General features: G+C 36.1%; 1 protein-coding gene and 1 non-coding gene across 2 annotated transcripts in view; both read right to left on the reverse strand.

Annotated features, from left to right (window-relative positions):
- The window catches only part of MSH1 (DNA mismatch repair protein), a 43,361-nt gene extending 36,807 nt beyond the window's left edge, over positions 1-6,554 (reverse strand). The window contains 3 exon segments of the mRNA NM_001251288.1: positions 3,541-3,638; positions 3,782-3,923; positions 6,339-6,554. Of these exon segments, the coding sequence (NP_001238217.1) occupies positions 3,541-3,638; positions 3,782-3,923; positions 6,339-6,457 (359 nt within the window). The 5' untranslated portion in view covers positions 6,458-6,554.
- Positions 6,555-10,866: 4,312 nt separating this feature from the next.
- On the reverse strand, positions 10,867-11,056 carry MIR10406B (microRNA MIR10406b). The gene has a single exon (NR_161708.1). It is a non-coding gene; the product is annotated as a microRNA MIR10406b (primary transcript).
- Between the last annotated feature and the right edge of the window lie 10,187 nt (positions 11,057-21,243).

Below are 21,243 nucleotides of genomic sequence, written 5' to 3' on the forward strand. Positions count from 1 at the left end.
TCTCCAAGGCATTTAGTTTCTGTTGAAGCTGTTTGACTTTGCTGCACAGGTCTCCTATGTTGTCTTTACTCCAGATTTTCAGCCTCTGTTTAAGATGCTGAAGCTTGCATTTTAAAGCATAACCACCCCACCCCATAGGCTGATAATCTAACCAACATTCCCTCACTACCTTCTGAAATTGCTTGTTCATTAGCCATCCATCATAAACCTTAAAAGGTTTAGGGCCCCAATCACTGCATTTAGAATGCATGATAATAGGACAGTGATCAGAATAATTCCTCTCAAGGTTAAATTGGGAGCTATCAGGCCATTTGGACAACCATCCATCAGAGACACACACTCTGTCCAGTTTGCTTTTGCAGGAACCATTAGGCCTAACCCAAGTAAAGGGTTTACCCACACAAGGAATATCATCAACCTCCATTGCAGCAAGCCAATCATTGAAATCAGATATTAGGCCATTATCTGAATTGTTGCGATTGCTTCCCAATCTTTCAGGGGATTCCTAACACAATTGAAATCCCCTACCAGACACCAACATTCATCCTGAATTTGAGATTTCCTTCTACTCAAGCTCTGCCACAACTGTATTTTACCTTCACTATCACAAGGAGCATAGATATTGACCACAATCACTCTCTGCATCTCAGCCAACCAAGTCCCACCCAGCATGATAAATCCCTTTTCAGAGATTTTGAAATCAACCTGAAAGTTGTTATTATCCCAAATACACAGCAGCCCCCCTGCAGTATTCTCAGCAGGTTGCCATTCCCATGCAACATCTGGATGGCCCCACAAAACCTGACAATCTGCCTTAGAAAGAGAATCCCTTTTTGTTTCTTGCAAACACAGAACATCCACTTTATGCTTCCCAACCAATTTCCTGATAGAGGCCCATTTAATGCCTCTACCCAGCCCTCTAATATTGTAGGAGAGGATATTCATCTACGAGTTTTCCTCTCTCCCAACTCCATAGCTTCATTTTTGTCCCTGGCCTCCATATCTGCAAAGCTTTGGATAAAATCAGAGTGACATTTGTCTACTTCCAGGCCCATATGTGTCCCCAAGTCCCATAATTGTTGGGCCTCTTCCAACACCTGATTGTTGCAAACAATTATACTTTTTAATTTCCCATCTGCTTCCAATTGTTCATGGGTCTTACTCTGGTTCTAAGTATCAGTGGTGATGGGCATGTCTTTGACTCCTTCTAGCACTTGAGATTCTTCTGCCACGGGTTCAAGCTGGGGGGCTTTGGGATGAGAAACTCTATGTCTTCTGTAGACTTTAGAGTATTTTTCAGGCTTGTCAATGGGGGTTTGGGCTACAAAAGTGTGGCCTTCCTTGTTACTCCCTTCATTTTTCCACGATGGGCCCGAGCTATCACTTGGCCCAATACCTGATTGGGTCTGCAGGGGGTGCAAGTGTGTGTGGGGTTTCATTAGCATTGTATCTTGCACGTATACCCCGTAAGGGGGCTGATCTCCAAACACCTTTACTCCACCATTCAAAATTTTTGCCTTTAGAATGATTCCCCTTCTTTCGAGAGTCAGCTTGAGACCTGTGCTCAATTGACTCTTTAGGTAAGGCAATCCCTACTTTCGTTTCTGCTTCTCTGATTCCAGGGTCAACGTTTGCCGTAAAAGGGCCCTGGGTTCCTTCCTTTCTGATCACTGTCTCATCTCTGTGATCTTCATCAAAATGGGTTTTACCCATCAGTCTGTGTTCATCGCAGTGACCATTGGATTCGCCTTCTACCTGGTGGTTTCGAGGGGATTCCGGGTTCGGCGGTGGGAGCTCCAGCGAGTATGAGGAAGCACCGTCGATGTCATCGTCGTCTTCTCTGGCGATACCTCCGTCCTCCGACGTGACCTCATCTGACCAGACGTCGGACAGAGAGTTGGTCTTCTGGTTCACCGCTTCACCACTCCATGTCTCCTCCACAAACCAGACCTGGTAGTCAAGCTCACCTGCGCGAACGGTGATCTCCTTTAATATCGACGGCGGGAGAGGAGTTCGGACGAGTAGACGGGCTCGGTCCAGTCTGCGTCGATCCTCAGTATCGTCATCTAGTTCGATAACGTCGCCGATGAAGGAAGCGACTTTCCTGAAGTGGTCCGCGCACCACACCTCTATCGGGAATCCCCATACTTGCAGCCAAACGACCCTGTTATGTGGCCTACATCCCGGCCTCCACCTCTCCAGAGAATAGAACAATGAACTACCATTGTTCTTCTCCGTTTGGATGATGTGATGCGCCTTTTCCTCCGACAACCCCATAAAGAGGATCATATCATCACCGAGGAATTTGGTGCAGATATTATATCCTAAATCCCATGCTACTCGATCCTCTATACTCTCCACCGCCATAACCTTCTTCAACCTCCATCCTTACACCAGTAGCCCCTGTCTTTAATAGGTGTGATCGAAATGGTGTGTGTTGTCGCCTCACCTCTCATGTTGACACCTGGAGCAGCTCCCTTGGCCGTCGCTTCAGCGTATGTTCTCCGGGGTGGTGTAGTGGTTTCTACTCGAGGTTTGTATAACTCCTCATTTGGCTTCCCCCTGAGGCTACCTTTTTGTTTCAGCTGTTGAGTCCTTGTTGTTCTTGCAAACCGAGGCAAGTTAACAAACAGCTTATAATCATTAATGAATATGTTGTCCAGCTTCACCTCCAGTTCTCTAGCGTCCGAGACTCCCTTAAACCGCACAAATCCATACCTTCTACCCTCTTTATTACAGCGTTTGGCGATGAAGACTTCCCGCACGTCACCCCAACGTTTGAAATGTTTCCAGAGCAGCTCTTCATTTGCTTCTTCCGGGAAGTGGGTGAAGTAATAAGAAGTAATATCTCCCTTATTCCTCCAGTCGAAGTGATGATGAGTTGAGTTATCCCATGCCTCGCGAATGGGTGTTTGTCTCTCCTCTACTGATGCCTTCTTGTTTTCCTTAACTACCTTTCTTCTGACCACCGTAGACCATTCCCCTTCATCTTTACGTAGACTATTCCCACCAACCTCCTTGTAGTGTTTACGAACCTCGGTTAAGGTTCTGTCACTCCCCCTCGTTTTTTCAGTGTCACTCCATCTCCCTCTCCATCTCACTCTACCATTCTGTCTGTCTCTCTCTGTGTCTCTCCCTCTCTCTCTCACTCTCCCTCTCTCCCTGTCTCTCTCTGTATCTCTCCCTCTCTCATTTTTTCATTTTTTACACCATAAAGGATTATCAATTATGTATGTCATAAATTGCATTCTTGTTGACATTGGTCCATTAGTTGTGAGTAGTGAGCTTGTATCTGAACAGAAAATAACTTATCTGTGTTGCAACTTATGCAAGGGGAAATAAAACCTTTTTATGAGAATAGAATAAAAGTGCAGAGTAAAACATGCCAACAGTTTGAATGTAAACATGTGCCCTGTGAAGTCCAAATAAATTTGTAGGCAAATGTTTTAAACAGGAAACCACAATTAATGTTTTTATATTTTTTGGTTACAAGAATTAAAAAAAACACAAAGTAATAATCTCAAATTCTTTAGAGCTCACCTTCCATTTTTCAAATTGGAATCCAGGCCAAGCAAATTAGAAAAATCAAGCCTTTCAATTAACTGGACAGTTGAAAACTTTCTGCACATTTGCAACCTCTGCCATTATTTGGAAAGGAAACAAGAATGAGAATGAAAAGTTCTCTAGAGATCCCATGGTTTATACTTTATAATCAAAACAAAAAATTCAAGAATAGTTAATTTTGCAATTTAACTAGATGCAAAAAAGTAGATGAACCTACCTCCTTCCACCACAGTATGTGAGGAAGGTCTTTATCATCTAAAACGTTATTTGGTATTTTGGGCTTCTTGGTGGCCCTACTACTCCCCCTTGAAACCTTCTTATCCGTATAACTCGACACATTCTTTACACATCCATTTATTCTGTTCATCAACAAGTTTCACATTTTAGATGTCATACCACAAGAATAGTTGCTTGCATCATTAGCATTTCACGTGTCAAGAAAATATTACATCAAACAACTAAGAGCATTTTTTTTAATTTAGAATGGCAATTTCACATTCAAACTATTTCAACACACATGTGACAGTCATATCTTCACTCCATAATCATTATTCTTTAATATTGAATGAGTTAGTAAGTTTCTAAGCAGATGCAATAATACAACTGCTTGAATTTTGTCACAATAACAGACAAGGACTTTATGATTCTTACAGTGTCTTTGTTGCAGATTAGTTAGTTGAAAATTGGTTAGTTAGTTAGGTTGTTAGGAATGCTTGTTAGTCATTAAATACCTCTCTAATAAGCTCTTTAATCAGTATCATGAATTACTTCTATGGAACTCCCCTTTTGTTATTTGATCTTTATGATGTGAGGCCACATCAAATGGGCGTCACTTGCATCACCCATCAAGATTCTAATATGGTATCAGACCTTCTCTCATGTAGAGAGCATTGATTTCATTGTTGCCAAAGAGGAAGACATCGAAGCTGTAGTTGAGGATCCAACTACTATGAAGGCACATTTTGAAGAAACAAAGATCCTGATTGGTAGTCATGAGGTAAAGCTTCAGTTATACAAGGATGCAACAGATGTGCTGCAGCAATAAATTGAAGAAAAAGAAAGCAAGGGACAAACAGATGTGCTTGCAGCAACAAATTAAAGAAGACAGAAGCAAGGGTCAAGACAGTGAAGAAACGCAAGCTATAATTGTCCCTAGAACCATTATCTTTGGGAATATTGACTGGATCCAGATTAAAGCATTAACAGATTAGAGCCATGAGTTGTGAGGTGAGAGAAAAACAAGATGATCTGAAAGCAGCTCTGCAGAGAAAGGGTCCTGATCCCAATGAGTTGGATCATTGGTGCCAAGAAAGTTTTTTTGCAATTAACAGCAAACCGAATCTCTTCCTTCACAGAACACAATGAAGTAGCGGGTAGGCTCCTTAATGTCTGCATTCAAGAAGCAAAAGTAGACTGAACCATATGGGTAACAAAAAATACTAAGAAGCTATGTTTTTTTCAAATTGAAGTTCAACTTTTGGCATGCTTAGTTCCACAACACTTGCTATCAGATCTCAAGTTTAACCAAGCCATGATTCAACCTCATACCATCATCACATTTGATAGATACATGTATGAAAAATTAGTAGTGCACTCCATAGGTATTTGCCACGATTTTCCATCACATGCATTTGCATGTGCACTGGGAGAATAAGGTGTTCGATAAAAGTCCTGTGATATTGTTGCCTATGAATTTAGTTAAACAGTGTGGTTTCTGGATGGGTTGTCCAACTGGGGAAGTGATTTTAGACCCAAAAGTTGCAATGCAAATGGGCAATGAAGGACAGGCAGGAACTTGCTGAAGGCCAACCCGATGATACAGATTTTGACAGATTGTGCATGGTACTTTTTGTTGGCATTGCAGCTGAAGCTCTTGATTGCCATGGAACATTGGCTGATCACAAACCAAGAAGAGTTGTTTTACTCTTCTTTTTTTGCCTGCCAATGCTACTGCATAGACCATCTGTTACCAGGATAATTGACAAAACTCTGAAAACAGCAAAGCCTTCACTTTTCTCACAGCGTAAGTTCCTTGTTCAACCTGGTTATGGTCCACTGGGATGGGGTTACAGGATATTAGTTAGTTGAAAATTGGTTAGTTAGTTAGGTTGTTACGAATGCTTGTTAGAGGTTAAATACCTCTCTAATAAGCTCTTTAAACAGAGCTCAAAGTCTCTCTTATTTATATGTTTTCATACAAATCAATATCATGAATTACTTCTATGGAACTCCTCTCCTGTTCTTTGAACTTTATGATGAGTGGCCTCATCAAATGGGTGTCACTTGCATCACCCATCAAGATTTTGATGGTCACTAAACTAAAATTTATAAAAGACTATTTGCCTCAGTTTTTAACATTCAAATGAAGCTGTGGCCTCATCAAATGGGTGTCACTCCTGAGGTTTTGCGAAATTACACAAACACCCCCGAGAAAGAAAAAAAAACAATAGGCTGTGCTTTAACCGAATGCTAGATAGATTTGCAAAAGATTCATAACTAATGCCAGATATATCAGAATAAAAGGTTATTAGCATCACCTCTCTCAATAAAGCCAGAGACCATCATTTTTACAAATTTCCAAGTCCAAAGTATAGCACAAAAAGATTGCTTTATGAAATAAACAATGAAAAAAAAAAGCATTAAAGATGAATGATATTCATTACTCGTAAAATGTTTCTACTTTCTACAGGTACTGTTACTAAATAATATAGTATAATACTAAATACAATGTTTCTACTTATGAAACAAAGAGAGAGGGAGAGAGGGAGAGTTACCTAAGGAAACGAGAGGGAGCGAATGAAGTGAAAATGGGAAATAGAGAAGGAGTGTAGTGCGCGAGGGAACAGCAACGAGGGAAGAAAACGGCGACGTTTCTTGTGGCTACCCTGTACATTGCGTTGAATGGGAACGAGAGAGAGAGAGGAAGCAAACTAGCAAAATGAGTTCCCGCCACAGTCCACACACGAGGAGGGAAGGACTCTGTATCTGACACGCTGAGAGTGAAAGTCCGAAACGATATTTAGAACACGATCGTGTCCGAGTCTGTCTCGTTCTCTTGTCTTCCGTCTCTCGTGTCTTCTAACCTCTAAGTACATTGATTGATTTTTTGAAATTATTATTATTATTATTTAAAATAGTCTAATTTTAAAATTCTATTTCTAGTTCTTGAATAAAATTTGGGAATATTTATTGGCACTATCACATGTTTATTAATATTTTTTAAAATGGAATTTTCATCAAAACATGATTATTTTAGTAAAATACACAACGGAATCATGTTTATGTTGTGTAAAAGAAGTATGCAAATCAATTATATAATGAAAATATAATTTTCTTATGTACTTTTATAATGAAATTGTGTTTTTTGTTAAATAATTTTTTTCGTCCTTTTATGTAATTAAATTGTATTTTTGTTAGTCAATTTTTTCACTCCTATAGTAAGCAACGAAAATGAGATTATGTTGAATTATTAAACAATAGAATTGTATTTTTGTTGTTTTTTTATCGTTTTCTATTAAAAAGAAACACAACTTTGTTGCCTTTCACATGAACTTGCGTCGTCCCTCCCCACCACAATGTCATTCCCATTCCCTTTCCTAGTTGAATCTTATCCATTTCCATTCAATCACCATTGTCATTCCTAGTTGTGTCGCCCCTCCCACAACAATGTCACAAAGCCTCATGTTCCTCACACCCAAAATACCCAAAAATGCAAAATCCAATTTCACCTTCCTTAATCTGTGATATCCAAATCCACACCTCTACCTTGCCTACAATGGTGACTCCAACTGCACTAGAATGGTTAAAGCTCTTGCAAAATTGGCCTCCAAGGTGAGGATTTCAGGAGAGTGGCAATAATGGCAGCAAAGGAATGGTGAAGGACACGGTGGAAGGGTTTAGGGAAAGTGGAGACATGAAGGGGAAGGGTTTCCAGAGAGGGGCAACACGATCGTGCCAAAATGGTTGAGGAGGGGTCGTTGCTTGGTTAGGGAAATGCTTGTAAAAGGGCAAATCATTACAAGTATTTTGATGAGTTCATAATATGCTTAGAAAGGATGTCTCTAAACTACATTGAAAGATAAGTCTCAAAAGATTAAATGAAGTCTCATGAGATGATGATTTAAAACTTCCCTTGAAGAGCACAATCTAAAGAAGTTGGAAATGACATCAAGAAAGCCTCGCTCTGAAGAAATAGCATAGGCAATAATGAAGATAATATTAGAATAATGCATTAAAGTTTAACCAAATTCTAGACCTTGAATGACTCTGAGAATAAAACATCAGAATGATGTATAGAAATGAACCATAGTTAAGATTTTGAAGGACTATAAGAACAAACCATCAAAATGATGAATGAAGCAACATCACATAGAATGAGGTTTCATCAAAAGATTTGTTGACAACAATAAAAGATGCAAAAAATTGAAGCTAAGGCAAGTCCTTGAAAGATTTTGATAATAAAACGCCAAAACAGTGTCATGAAGACTATTCAAAAGCCTTTAACCAAAGAAAGATTAAACAAGACATCAAAAACAACCTACATAAGCTATCAATGTTGACACTGTGATGTGGAAGTCGTTTCAACAACAACGCTTCAATTTGGGAGCGAACTTGAGTGTGCGACGATGACTCTCCAATTTGGGATCGAACAAAAGCGCACGACACCAATGCACGAATATGACACGACAAGCGAAACTTCTTTCGATCTCTGTCAATGAAGAAGGAGACTCTGTTGATGGAGGCAATAGGGTTGAGCATAAAACCTTGCCGGAAGTGTGACTAGAGTGTGTCGCCGTCAACAAGGAGGTGTGTGATGGTGTCGACAAGGAACAGACGAATCAAATTCAAGGGATCTCTTATTTAGAATATATATATATATATATAGTAGTCCCACACTTATCCCATGGAAACAAATATTCTATGGCTACAAAAGCTTTTGCACCATGGGAGACATTTGAGCTCTCCCACATAGACAAATCCTACTTTATATATAGTACATTTGTCCCTATTTATAAGACATAGTTAATAAAAAAATTTGTCCCCTATTAGAAGATTTCATTTTTGGCTAAATTCATGATTTTGGCCCTCCTAGATCTTGATTGTAACATTTGGTTCCTCTAGTTTTATAAATTAGTAATTTTGATTCTCCTAATAGATTATTAACAAATATTTTTTTATTATTTGAGTTATTAAGTTAACTATAAATTAATCAAAATTATTCATTATTAAAAGATTGAATAAAAATATTTAAATCTTAATTTTCCACAACATTATGTTTCTTCTCTTCTACGCAAATACCTTTTCTATCCTCATTGTTGCACGCAACTCCATAGACAATAATACCACATTAGGGTTAATAGTCTTTTATTAAAGTTTTTTAATGATTAATAATTTTATTCTATTTATAATTAATTTAATATCTTTACTAATCATAATTATTAGTTAGTAATCTATCCGGGGACCAAAATCCCAAATTTTTAAAACTAGGGACCAAAACATTGGATTTGAAAAACTAGGAAAACCAAAATTGCAATTAAGCCTTCATTTTATCTCTCTTGTATATTAATTAATCTGTGACTAAAATACTTTGAATTGTCTCTTTTTGTGACACCTCGTCTTTCGTAATATAAATTAAAAATGTTTTATTTAAAAATAAATAGAGTTTTAGAAAAATAATGAGGTTTTTGTAATTAAATAAATAAGAATAAATAGTTTTATTAATTAAAATAATTATTTTATGATAAATAAAATAAATAGGTGTTTTTATAAAATAAAAATGATATTTTATTAATTCATTTGATAGAAAGTAAAATAGAGTTCATTTTTATAAAATAAAAAAAATAATAGACTCAGAGTACCATACTTATAAATAGAGACATATTAAGTTAGTTTTTACATTTATGATATGTTTCTATGCTCTATCTTCCTCCCAAATTCGTTTTCCATTCTTTCTCTCCTAAAACCCTCTATTTTCTCTTATACTCTCAAATATGTCTCAGTAAAATTATGATTTCAAACTCGTTAATCGTTGGATCATCCTGAAATTTGAAGAGCACCTTTGGAACTCATTTTCTCACATTCCCGCCGTTGGGGTTTTCTAAATAATGTCTTTTGAGGGAAAAATGCCCCCCACACGGAGAGAGTAAAATTGAGACTCTAATTCATTATTCTTCTCTCTAACGCTTGGAAATCCTAGTAGATCAACCATAGGAAAAGCTTGAGGAATCTTAGGGAACCACTAGAGGCACCTCTATCACTGTCGAACTACACACGTGAGCCTACTTAGAGATAAGGAATGAGTTTATTGCAATTGGAGTTAGAATGAACATGTGTAGGGATCCTTAGAGGATTAAATTAGGGTTTATTTTGGGATGTTTAGTGTATTGTAATTCTGTCTTTATGATTATAATCATGAGATTGTTATGTTTGATGGGCCAATTGATGTCATAATCCAAATTGGTTGATAAAATTGAGTGTTCTTATTTTTTTGAACCTATGATTTTGATATGATTATGTAAAATTGTTTGAGGGGTTTTACTCCCCATGTTGTGAGAAGTATTTTTTGTATAATTCGTTTGTGTTTTGGACAAGATTTATGAGATTACCATGAGAATTAAATTGTTGAAAATGTTTTTTGTCATGTTTTGGTCTCATAAGCTTATTACGTGTTGATGATTATATGTATATCAATTGTTAAAATAAATTAGAAATTAATAGTTCAAATAAGAAAATTAAATTGAAGGAAATTAATATATTAAGATTCAACGATAAATACTTTCAATGCATTTTTAGTTTAATTATTTATTAACTCTTTTTAATTGAAAATAATATAGTTCGATTTAATATGTACATGTTTTGTGCCATGTAAATATTAATATTGTGTGATGTTTATATGATTCATGAGATGTGATAACATGTTTCATTGAGATTATAACATTGTGATTGAAAATAAATATAAATGTTTGATTAATACTTGATGTGATATTACTTGTGTTGTGACTTATGAATTGTGAATTATACAATAATTCGACTGGTGTTTACTTTGAGAAAAATGTTTATGTGCGATGTGTTAAAAGGAAAGTGTAGGATTCCAAGTTAAGAACCTGAGGTGTTAAATTATAGTGCAATGTGTTAAACATGTGTGAGGTCATGGGTATTGTATAATTCTAAGCATGTGTTAATTTGTGAGATACACGTGAACATGTGTGATGGTGGATTATGATGTTGTGAAATGTTAAATTGTGGACATCGAATATGGTTGTGAATAAGTATTTGGTTAATACTTGATTTGATATTACTTATGTTATGAATTGTGAATTATACAATAACTCGACTGATGCTTACCTTAAGAAAAATGTTTGTGTGAGGTGTTAAAAAGAAAGTGTATGGTTCCAAGCTAGAAATCTGAGGTGTTAAATTGTAGCGCAATATGTTAGACGTGTTTGAAAAGAGGTGTGAGGTCTTGGGTATTATATAATTCATGAGCAGTGTCTGCATGCAAAAATTGTTTTAGGGATTGGACTTGAATCAGGAAGGTGAAGTCCTAATAGATTCTTCAGAGTCTAGGTCTTTGGGGTAAATACACTCGATTTGAGTGTTCCTTTAAGCCTATATAGATCCCATATGGTTGTAACATTCTTGCAAAATAGAGTAACCCTGTGATGCAAGCTCCATTGGAGCTTGTAGGCCTAGGATCTTCTTCATCAATGGATTCCTTTGCTTCTTGGAAGATGAATGGCAGCGGAATGGATAAAGGGAGAGAGAGAGGAGACGCCACTTCAAGGAGAAGATGAGTCTAGAAGAAGCTCACCACCATAGGAGGCCATGGATAAGAGCTTGGAGGAAGAAGGAGATGAATGAAGGGAGAGGGAGAGAAGAGCACGAAATTTTGTGCTCTAAATGAGCTTTGAAATCTGAAGTTTAATATTCAAATCATCAAAGTTGAAAAAAATGCACACACATGACCTCTATTTATAGCCTAAGTGTCACACAAAATTGGAGGGAAATTCAAATTTCACTTGAATTTGAAATTGAATTTGTGGAGCCAAACTTTGGAGCCAAAATTTCACTAATTATGATTAGTGAATTTTAGTTATGGTTCAGCCCACTAATACAAGATCAATTCCAAGATACTCCACTAAGTGTGCTTAGGTGTCATGAGGCATGAAAAGCATGAAGGACATGCACAAAGTGTGACTATATGATGTGGCAATGGGGTGTAGTAAGCAAATGCTCACCTCCCCCTCTAAAATTTAATTGGATTGGGCTTCTACCAATTCAATTAAATTTATTTCCAACCACACACATCAATATCCACTTAGTGCATGTGAAATTACAAAACTACCCCTAATACAAAAACTAGTCTAGGTGCCCTAAAATACAAGGGCTGAAAAATCCTATATTTCTAGGGTACCCTACCTACATTATGGAGCCCTAAATACAAGGCCCAAAAATAATGAAACCTTAATCTAATATTTACAAAGATAAGTGGGCTCGTACTTAGCCCATGGGCCCGAAATCTACCCTAAGGCTCATAAGAACCCTAGGGCCTTCTCTTGCATATCTGGCCCAATCTACTTGCAGTTTTCTATCCAATGCCCTTGCGGGGTAGGATTGCATCATTCCCTCCCCCTTGAAAAGGATTTGACCTCAAATCCTGAGGTTCTTGAAACTCTGGGCTTTTTCCCTCAACACCAGTAAAAAGAACAAAAACATATGTATTAGTGGTGTTTAGTATGTTGAAGTAAGGTAAGGTCTGAAAACTCATTTCCTGGGCATCTTCACATGAAGGAACATGGTTCCTCACCAACTCAATGAGTGGTGCTACAAGTATAGAAAAATATGGGGCAAACCTTTTGTAAAAGTTTGTTAAGTCTTGGAAGCCCCAAATTTTTCTTACACTTGGTGGAGCGGGCCACTCAGGAATGACCTTTATTCTCTTTGGGTTCATGGGAACCCCTTGATCACAATTTAAAAAATTAAGAAAAGTAAAGCAATAGAACATACCTTTTTCTATATTTTCATGTTGATTATTCCTACCAAAAAGTATGACAAACCTAAGGTGTCCCATATGAGTGCCAAAGTTTGTATTGAAACAAAAAATAAGAACAAACCTACCTAATGAGTCCCTATGTACACAAATCATGAAGATGTTGGGTGCACGAGTGATTTTACAAAAGAGTGTTGCACCACCCAAAGCATTCATCACACCACCTATTTTAGGGATTTGGTGCCTAATAATACCTATTTTGCGCACCAACAAAGCACAAGGATTTAATCTCTTGCGAACCAAACCCTCATCCAACAACTCCTTTACTTGAGGAATAAACTCAAGCCTAAGAGATGTGGCAATGCTAACAAGTGTCTTTTTACAAAGGAGAAAATGTGGAGGTTGCCTAAGAAGGGAAATTTCTTTAATATTTGTCTTTATTTCAAAATGTCTTTCCTTCTTAGCTAACCTCTTGGAGGAGACACTTACCTCCTTACACTCCTCCTTAACCATTAAAGGTTGTCCTTCTTCTTGGGGATAGATTTCTTCACTAGATTCTCCCCCCTTTGCTTCTTCACTTTCCCTAGAGGAAGGTGAAGTAGTAGCCTCATCTTGGCTACTATAAATGTCTTGGCCCCTCATAATCATGGTTTTCTTGGTGGGGCATTGAGAAGTAATGTGTCCTCTTCCAAGACATTTAAAGCACTTCATGGAGCTAGTCTTCTCTTGCATACTAGCCTTAAGGGGTTGTTTTTCTATTGTCTTCCCCTTATCATCTTTGGGCTTAGAAGGTCTCACCCCTAAGATTCCTTGACCTTGGTCTTTCTTTGGATAAGAGTGAGAGCCATAAGATTTTGAAGTAGACTTCCTTTTAAGTTGTTGCTCTACACTTATTTCCCAATCTAAATTAGCCTCTACATTGTCCTTCCCATCGAAGTATGGGAGTTTAATGTTAACCTCTTGAGGCTTTCTTTCATTTTCTCTCCTATGGGAGTGAGGTCTAAGATGTGACCTATGCCTTCCTTCATAATAGTCACGAAGTTCTTCACTTAGGCTCTTGCAAGAGTTATGACTATTATAGGAGACATGTTTTTCTCTTTCCATTTCTTTCATTATTTTTCTTCTTTCTTCCTCTCTTATTTTCTTTCTTTCATATTGACTTATTTCTTCCACTCTTTTTTTACCTTTTTCTTTTCTTTCTTGTTTTTCTTTCCACAACTTAAGGGATCTCAACTCATCTAATATCTTATACAAGGGGTCCTTAGGAGTAGAACCCTCACCATTAACACTAGATGAAGAATGAAGACTCATGTTGATTCCTAAGTTATGGTTCTTTCTTGTTGAGGGTTTGAAAACAAAAGGTAAAATAAACTATGGTTGAAACTAGCCAAAATAAACACTAAAAGAGGTGTGAAAGATAAGGTAAAAACTAATTGGTAAAAGGCAAGCTATCTAGACGGTTCGACAATGGAGGGTAAAGGAAATAAGCTATGAAAATAAGCAAGAAATTAAAGTGCAAGAAATGCAAACTAGGAGGATCCTAGGAGTGTTTGGATGACCTCATTTAAGGTTCCCAACAAAACACTCACTATCCTAAGGGGAAATTGCCTAAAATTATTACACACAAATGGAAGTAGGGTGACCTAGCGGAGGCTCCCAACTTACTTCCAATGAAAGGCCTTTTTGTTACAAAATTTGAAAGCAAAGCAAATTGCCAATTACAAACTTACAAAGAAAAAAAAAGTCCTCAATTGTGGTGGCTATTCTCTCTTTAGTGTTTCACTCAATTTGAAGTGCTTCTTAGTCCAATAGCTCTTAAGGTGGTTGGCCCCTTTCTTCTTGACTCAAATTCTTCAAGATATGGCACCAATCCTCCTTTCCAATTCCCTATATGGCAACTCACAAACAAGGAAACAAAGAGACAAGCAATAACCAAAGACCAAAAAAAAAATGAAATGAAAGCTAAACCAATAGAGTTTTAACAAGACAAATTTCCATGGATTATTCAACAGTTAAAGCAATGAAAAGCACAAAAAAGCAAGCTAGGACTCAAAGAGAAACCTAGAATGGCTCTAGAGTAGAGTAGAAAAACTCTAAAAAACAAAGACTCAAGAAACCTCTAATTTTGGCACTTGCTTTCACAATAATTTTCAATTGAAATTTCAGAACTAGGATTGGTATAAAATAGGCACCAATTATAGAACAAATTTTGAACCAAAACAACAAGCACACTTTCCTTTCACTTTTTTTTTTTCCTGGACACTGATTTTTCTGCCAACTTGTGAGATTTTTCTTATTTTTTACTTTAATCCAAATCGCTTGGTTCTTTTTTTATAATTTTGGTCCAGATGTCTAGAAAATTCAGTAAAAGTTTCAGCTCAAAAAAAGTAGTGACCAATTCCCAGTAATTTATACAAGTTCGTATGTTCAAGCTGCCAGCACCAGCGATTTCAACCTAGAAATCAAGAGTAGTGTTTATGTTGCTTAAGGCTTGGATAGTTACAATTTGTGTTTGCATATGCTCAATTATCTTGAATAACACAATTCAAGAGAGCTTAAGACTTATTTGATTCACAAATCCAGCCACAACTCAGCACCACAACTCAACTTCATCATAGGCATCATGTAGGAATCTTAGAAAACAAAAAAGAGTTCAACAACAAGACTACTTCTAGGAATTGATTTAGAACATGTTATGAACTAAATAACATGCATGAATTAGACTCAAAATTCAAAAGATAGGCTAAGAATGACAAGAATACATGAACAAATGTATCTAGAATTCAATCAACAAAATAAAAATTCAACACAAACTTAGAACATAATGTGACAATTACTATGACTAAACATGACTCTAAGACAACATGGATTAAGTGATTTACACTTAGATTTTTGTGTTTTTTTTTCTAATCAATATTTTGGAAGAAAATTTAGATCTAAGGTTCAGCACATGAATATTATGAATGAAAAATGATAGAACCTAAAATCAACACAAAAACAAGATTCAAGTGTAGATCTACAAAATTTGAACCATAGAAATGCAAGAACAAGTGTAGATCTAAGATTTAATCGGTTTATTTTTTTTGAATCTACTCTAAACAGCACCAAACCACAAGACAATGGAGGATATACATGGAGAATAAGATGAAGAACAATGAATTAAAGAGAATTCACCGAACAAAAAGATAGAGGAAGCAAAAGAACATCACCTAGATGAAGATGCTCTTGATACCACATGATGCAAGCTCCATTGGAGCTTGTAGGCCTAGGATCTTCTTCATCAATGGATTCCTTTGCTTCTTGGAAGATGAATGGCAGCGGAATGGATAAAGGGAGAGAGAGAGGAGACGCCACTTCAAGGAGAAGATGAGTCTAGAAGAAGCTCACCACCATAGGAGGCCATGGATAAGAGCTTGGAGGAAGAAGGAGATGAATGAAGGGAGAGGGAGAGAAGAGCACGAAATTTTGTGCTCTAAATGAGCTTTGAAATCTGAAGTTTAATATTCAAATCATCAAAGTTGAAAAAAATGCACACACATGACCTCTATTTATAGCCTAAGTGTCACACAAAATTGGAGGGAAATTCAAATTTCACTTGAATTTGAAATTGAATTTGTGGAGCCAAACTTTGGAGCCAAAATTTCACTAATTATGATTAGTGAATTTTAGTTATGGTTCAGCCCACTAATACAAGATCAATTCCAAGATACTCCACTAAGTGTGCTTAGGTGTCATGAGGCATGAAAAGCATGAAGGACATGCACAAAGTGTGACTATATGATGTGGCAATGGGGTGTAGTAAGCAAATGCTCACCTCCCCCTCTAAAATTTAATTGGATTGGGCTTCTACCAATTCAATTAAATTTATTTCCAACCACACACATCAATATCCACTTAGTGCATGTGAAATTACAAAACTACCCCTAATACAAAAACTAGTCTAGGTGCCCTAAAATACAAGGGCTGAAAAATCCTATATTTCTAGGGTACCCTACCTACATTATGGAGCCCTAAATACAAGGCCCAAAAATAATGAAACCTTAATCTAATATTTACAAAGATAAGTGGGCTCGTACTTAGCCCATGGGCCCGAAATCTACCCTAAGGCTCATAAGAACCCTAGGGCCTTCTCTTGCATCTCTGGCCCAATCTACTTGGAGTTTTCTATCCAATGCCCTTGCGGGGTAGGATTGCATCACCCTGACTAGTTATCTTATGATTTCACTTAGTGAGAGTGACTTGACATACCCATTGTGCGATGTGTCTTGTTATGTACTCCTAAGCGCCCTGGTGTTATTTTTCACTGACATGATACCACATTGAATATAGGATTGAGTTTTAGTGTATCTGTTGCATAATACTTGTGTAATGATCGTTGTGACTTATTACGTGATGATGGGTAATGAATTGTGTTGTGAGTGTGAGATGTTGTATTGTACTTGAGATGTATTGTTCTAAACATGTGATTAATATGAATGTGTGTAATGTAATTTTGTGATTAAATCTTTGGGGACAAGTGATGTTACACAATGAGTGGTAAAATGATGTGAATTATGCTAAGTTGAGCTTGTTATACTTATATTATATGTGTGCGTGTGTGTGGACGCGCGAGCACTTTCATTTATCTCTACCTGTTTAGGAATGTGATAACCCACTTTCTGTGTGATGTTTATGTTTGAATCCTATGATGATCTCAAACCTTGTGTTTGTGAGAGTAGATGATTAGGTGGATGACTTTAAAAAACCTCGTGCTTAAGGATGTTGGAACATAATACTCTGATAGGATGTGACATTAGGGCATGTATTTCTATATTAATTGCATGAAGTTTTGGACATATAGTTTTTATCATTTTTGTTTTACATGTTGAGTCTTTAGTTCATTATCTAGAGTTTTGGACGAATTTGTTTTGAGCGAAAAATATTTTCACCCTTAATTGATAAGTTTTTAATTTGGTGATTAACACGAATATGAATATTTTACAACTGTGAACTCCTTTATGTTTATTGAATAAAATCATTTTATATAATTTCGCATTTTATGTATTTTATTATATAAATATGTATATTGGGGTAGAGAGTGTGACACTTTCCCTCTTCTATTGGGATTGCAAAAGATGAATAGGTTCTCATTAATAAAGTTAATGACAAATTTGAAAAAAATATTATAATTATAAACATATATAATAAGAATAACTAAATTAACTAATTTTCTTAATAAGCATAAATTAGTCAACTATATCTTATAATTAGGGACAAATGGAGTACAAAGCTTTTGAACTAGTAAACTGAACACACAGTTTTGTATCAACTACTTTAAGGCCAAGACTACGCTGAAGAAGTTTGTAAAATGGCTCATGGTGAACAATTTTTATTAACCATTGGTCCATACATTTGCAATCTACATTATCCACATTGGCTTTATTCCTCCCCAATCGTTTCCTAGCAATTGATCATCATTCGCTGTTGTCGGAGACCATTTCCAATGACGATTGTTTTTTCTTAATAATCTTTCATCACCATCATTGCCTTTTCCTCTACGCAACAGTCCTTTGTCATTGACTGCCATAGTCTCTTTCATAAATTACTGAAAGGTGAAAGCAACATAAACATCAAAATTGATACATATGACTGAAGGCAATTGTACATGAGTTGAAGGTTTGTGTTAACAACAATAAATATGAGTTGCTTCCAACCTTTAACACTCATTGAAGGTTTCATTTTTTTAACAACTATGTATATGATCAGTCATATCCCTAAGAAAATCACAAAAAAAAAAATCAATTTTTTTTTATCACAAATCCGTCAAATTGCTCAAACTGAAACTTTTCCTTCTAATGGAATTGTGAATGTGCAAGGCCTCTATAGTATTTGAAAGAGGAACACGATTGGGTGGAGGAGAGCAATCTCATGAGTAGCCTATAATTGCATATGTTATATAAAGGTTTTAATGATGCCAAAGATTGAAGCAATTCAAAGTTTACAACAAGTTCAAGTCAAGATCAAGAGATCAAGAGAAAAGATTCATGTTAGTCCATTATTTATTAAAAGAATCTCTTAATGGTTGAAAAGGTTTGGCCTTAAATGTGGAAGCAAAGCTTCATAATGAATCAACATTGATTCAAAGGTGTTTTGATGATAACAATGATGACAACAAAAGATGATGACAAAAAGCTCAAGAGAATCAAAGAACATCCATCTCAAGAAAATCTAGAACAAGTCAAAGAGTTCAATAATCAAGAAGAATTCAAGACTCAAGAAGAAAGCCTACAAACAAGAATCAAGATTCAAGATCTCAAGAATCAAGATCAAGATTCAAGACTCAAGATTCAAGAATAAAGAAAAGACTCAATCAAGATAAGTATTAAAAAGTTTTTCAAAACTTTGAATAACACATGAGTTTTTGACAAAACCTTTACCAAAAAGTTTTTACTCTCTGGTAATCGATTACCATATTGTTGTAATCGATTACCAGTAGCAAAATGAGTTTGAAAATGTTTTCAAACTGAATTTACAACGTTCCAAATATTTTCAAAAGACTGTAATCGATTACCAATGCCCTTGAACGTTGAAATTCAAATTTAAATGTGAAGAGTCACATTGTTTCATTCAAAAGCTTTGTGTAATCGATTACACATATTTGGTAATCGATTACCAGTGTTTGTTTCTGAAAAATCTAAAGATGTAACTCTTCAAAAAGGTTTTGACTCTTTCAAATGGGTTTTAAGTTTTTCTAAAAGATATAACTCTTATGAATGGCTTTCTTGACCAGACATGAAGAGTCTATAAAAGCAAGGCTTTGTTTAGCATTTTGTAATTAATTTATTCCAAGTCTTTCTAACAATCTCTTACATTCCTTTACAAGCCCTGAATCTCTTTGAACTTCTTCTTCTTCTTTGTACCAAAAGTTTTCTGAAGTTTTCTGGTTTTTCCAAACCTTGAAAACTTGTGTTATTCATCCTTTTCATTCTCTTCTCCCTTTGCCAAAAAGAATTCGCCAAGGACTAACCGCCTGAATTCTTTTTGTGTCTCTCTTCTCTCTTTTCCAAAAGAAGGAAGGACTAACCGTCTGAATTCTTTTGTGTCTCCCTTCTCCCTTGTCAAAGAATTCAAAACGACACAGTCTGAGAATTCTTTTGATTCTTCCCATTCCCTAATACAAAAGCGTTCAAAGGTTTAACCGCCTGAGAATTCTTTTGTATCCCCATTCACAAAGTATCAAAGGTGTAAAAGCCTGAGATCTTTGTCTTAACACATTGGAGGGTACATCCTTTGTGGCACAAGTAGAGGGTACATCTACTTGGGTTTGACTGAGAACAAGAGAGGGTACATCTCTTGTGGATCAGTTCTAGTGGAGGGTACATCCACTAGGTTCAAAGAGAACAAGGAAGGGTACATCCCTTGTGGATCTTTGCTTTTAAAAGGTTTTTTACAAGGTTGAAAGAAATCTCAAGGACCGCAGGTTGCTTGGGGACTAGAGGTAGGCACAGGTTTGTGCTGAACCAGTATAAAAATCCTTGAGTGTTTGTTTCCTTCTTCCCTACTCTTTTATTTTCCGCTGTGCTTTTAATTTACGCTTTTACTTTTTGTTAAGTTTCTCTTCTACTCCTCTTTCTCTTAACAATTTAGTAAAAACCTTAAAAGAGTAATTTTTAATTAGTAAAGGTTTAGGAATAATTAATTCAACCCCCCCTTCTTAATTATTCTGAGGCCACTCGATCCAACATTAAAAAATAGCTTAATTCTCAAAATCTTTTATAAAAAGTTTTACGTGTTTTACACTTTTTGAAAAATAATATATTTCTCTGGTAATCGATTAGCAGAAGCCAAAATTGATTTTACAAGCTGTTTCAGAAAGTTTGAATTTAAATTTTAAAGTTGTAATCAATTGGTCAAACAAATCTTCAGAAAATCTTCAGAGTTTTTCAGAACCTTATTGTCTTATCCTCTCAAAAACAAATCATTGGTCAAACACTTGTAAATCAATTAAAGATTCTTCTAAGAATTTCATCTTGTATCTTCTTCTCTAAAAGAGAGAAAAACATTTGTACTTTCTTTAATTGAGATCACGAGATCACGAGACTGTTTTGTCTCTTGAATTGTGAGTTTCCTGAACACAAGGGAAAGGGATCCCTCAGGTGTTCAAAAGTTGTAAAAAAGATTTTTATAAAGTTAGTGAAAATCTCAAGTGGATTGCTTGAGGAGTGGACGCAGACATATAAAGTGATCGAACCAGTATAAACTGAGTTTGCAAATTCTCTCTTCCCTTATCTCATTTACATTGTTGCAATTTAATTTTGTCTTCTGCATTTAAAGAGCATCTATTAAATTGTTCATTGCTTCTTCTTCTGCACATTAAGTTTGCATATATCATTTAAAGGGAGAATTAAAATTTGTTAGGGGGAAATTTTGAAACTTAATTCACCCCCTTCTTAAGTTATTGAGGCCACTTGTTTAACAAGTGATATCAGAGCTTAATTCTTATATAAAGTTTAGAAACTTTAAGAATAGTTATGACCTCTTCAAACTTTCTATTTCCCGAAGGGAACTCTATTAATAGGTCTCCTATACTCAATGGTGTGGGTTATCATTACTGAAAAACGCGTATGCAAATCTTCATAGAGGCTATAGATTTAAACATCTGGAAAGCCATTGAAATTGGTCCTTACATCCCTGCCATGGTAGCAGGAAAT

Source organism: Glycine max, chromosome 10 (assembly GCF_000004515.6).
Source record: "Glycine max cultivar Williams 82 chromosome 10, Glycine_max_v4.0, whole genome shotgun sequence".
Taxonomy (NCBI): Eukaryota; Viridiplantae; Streptophyta; class Magnoliopsida; order Fabales; family Fabaceae; genus Glycine; species Glycine max.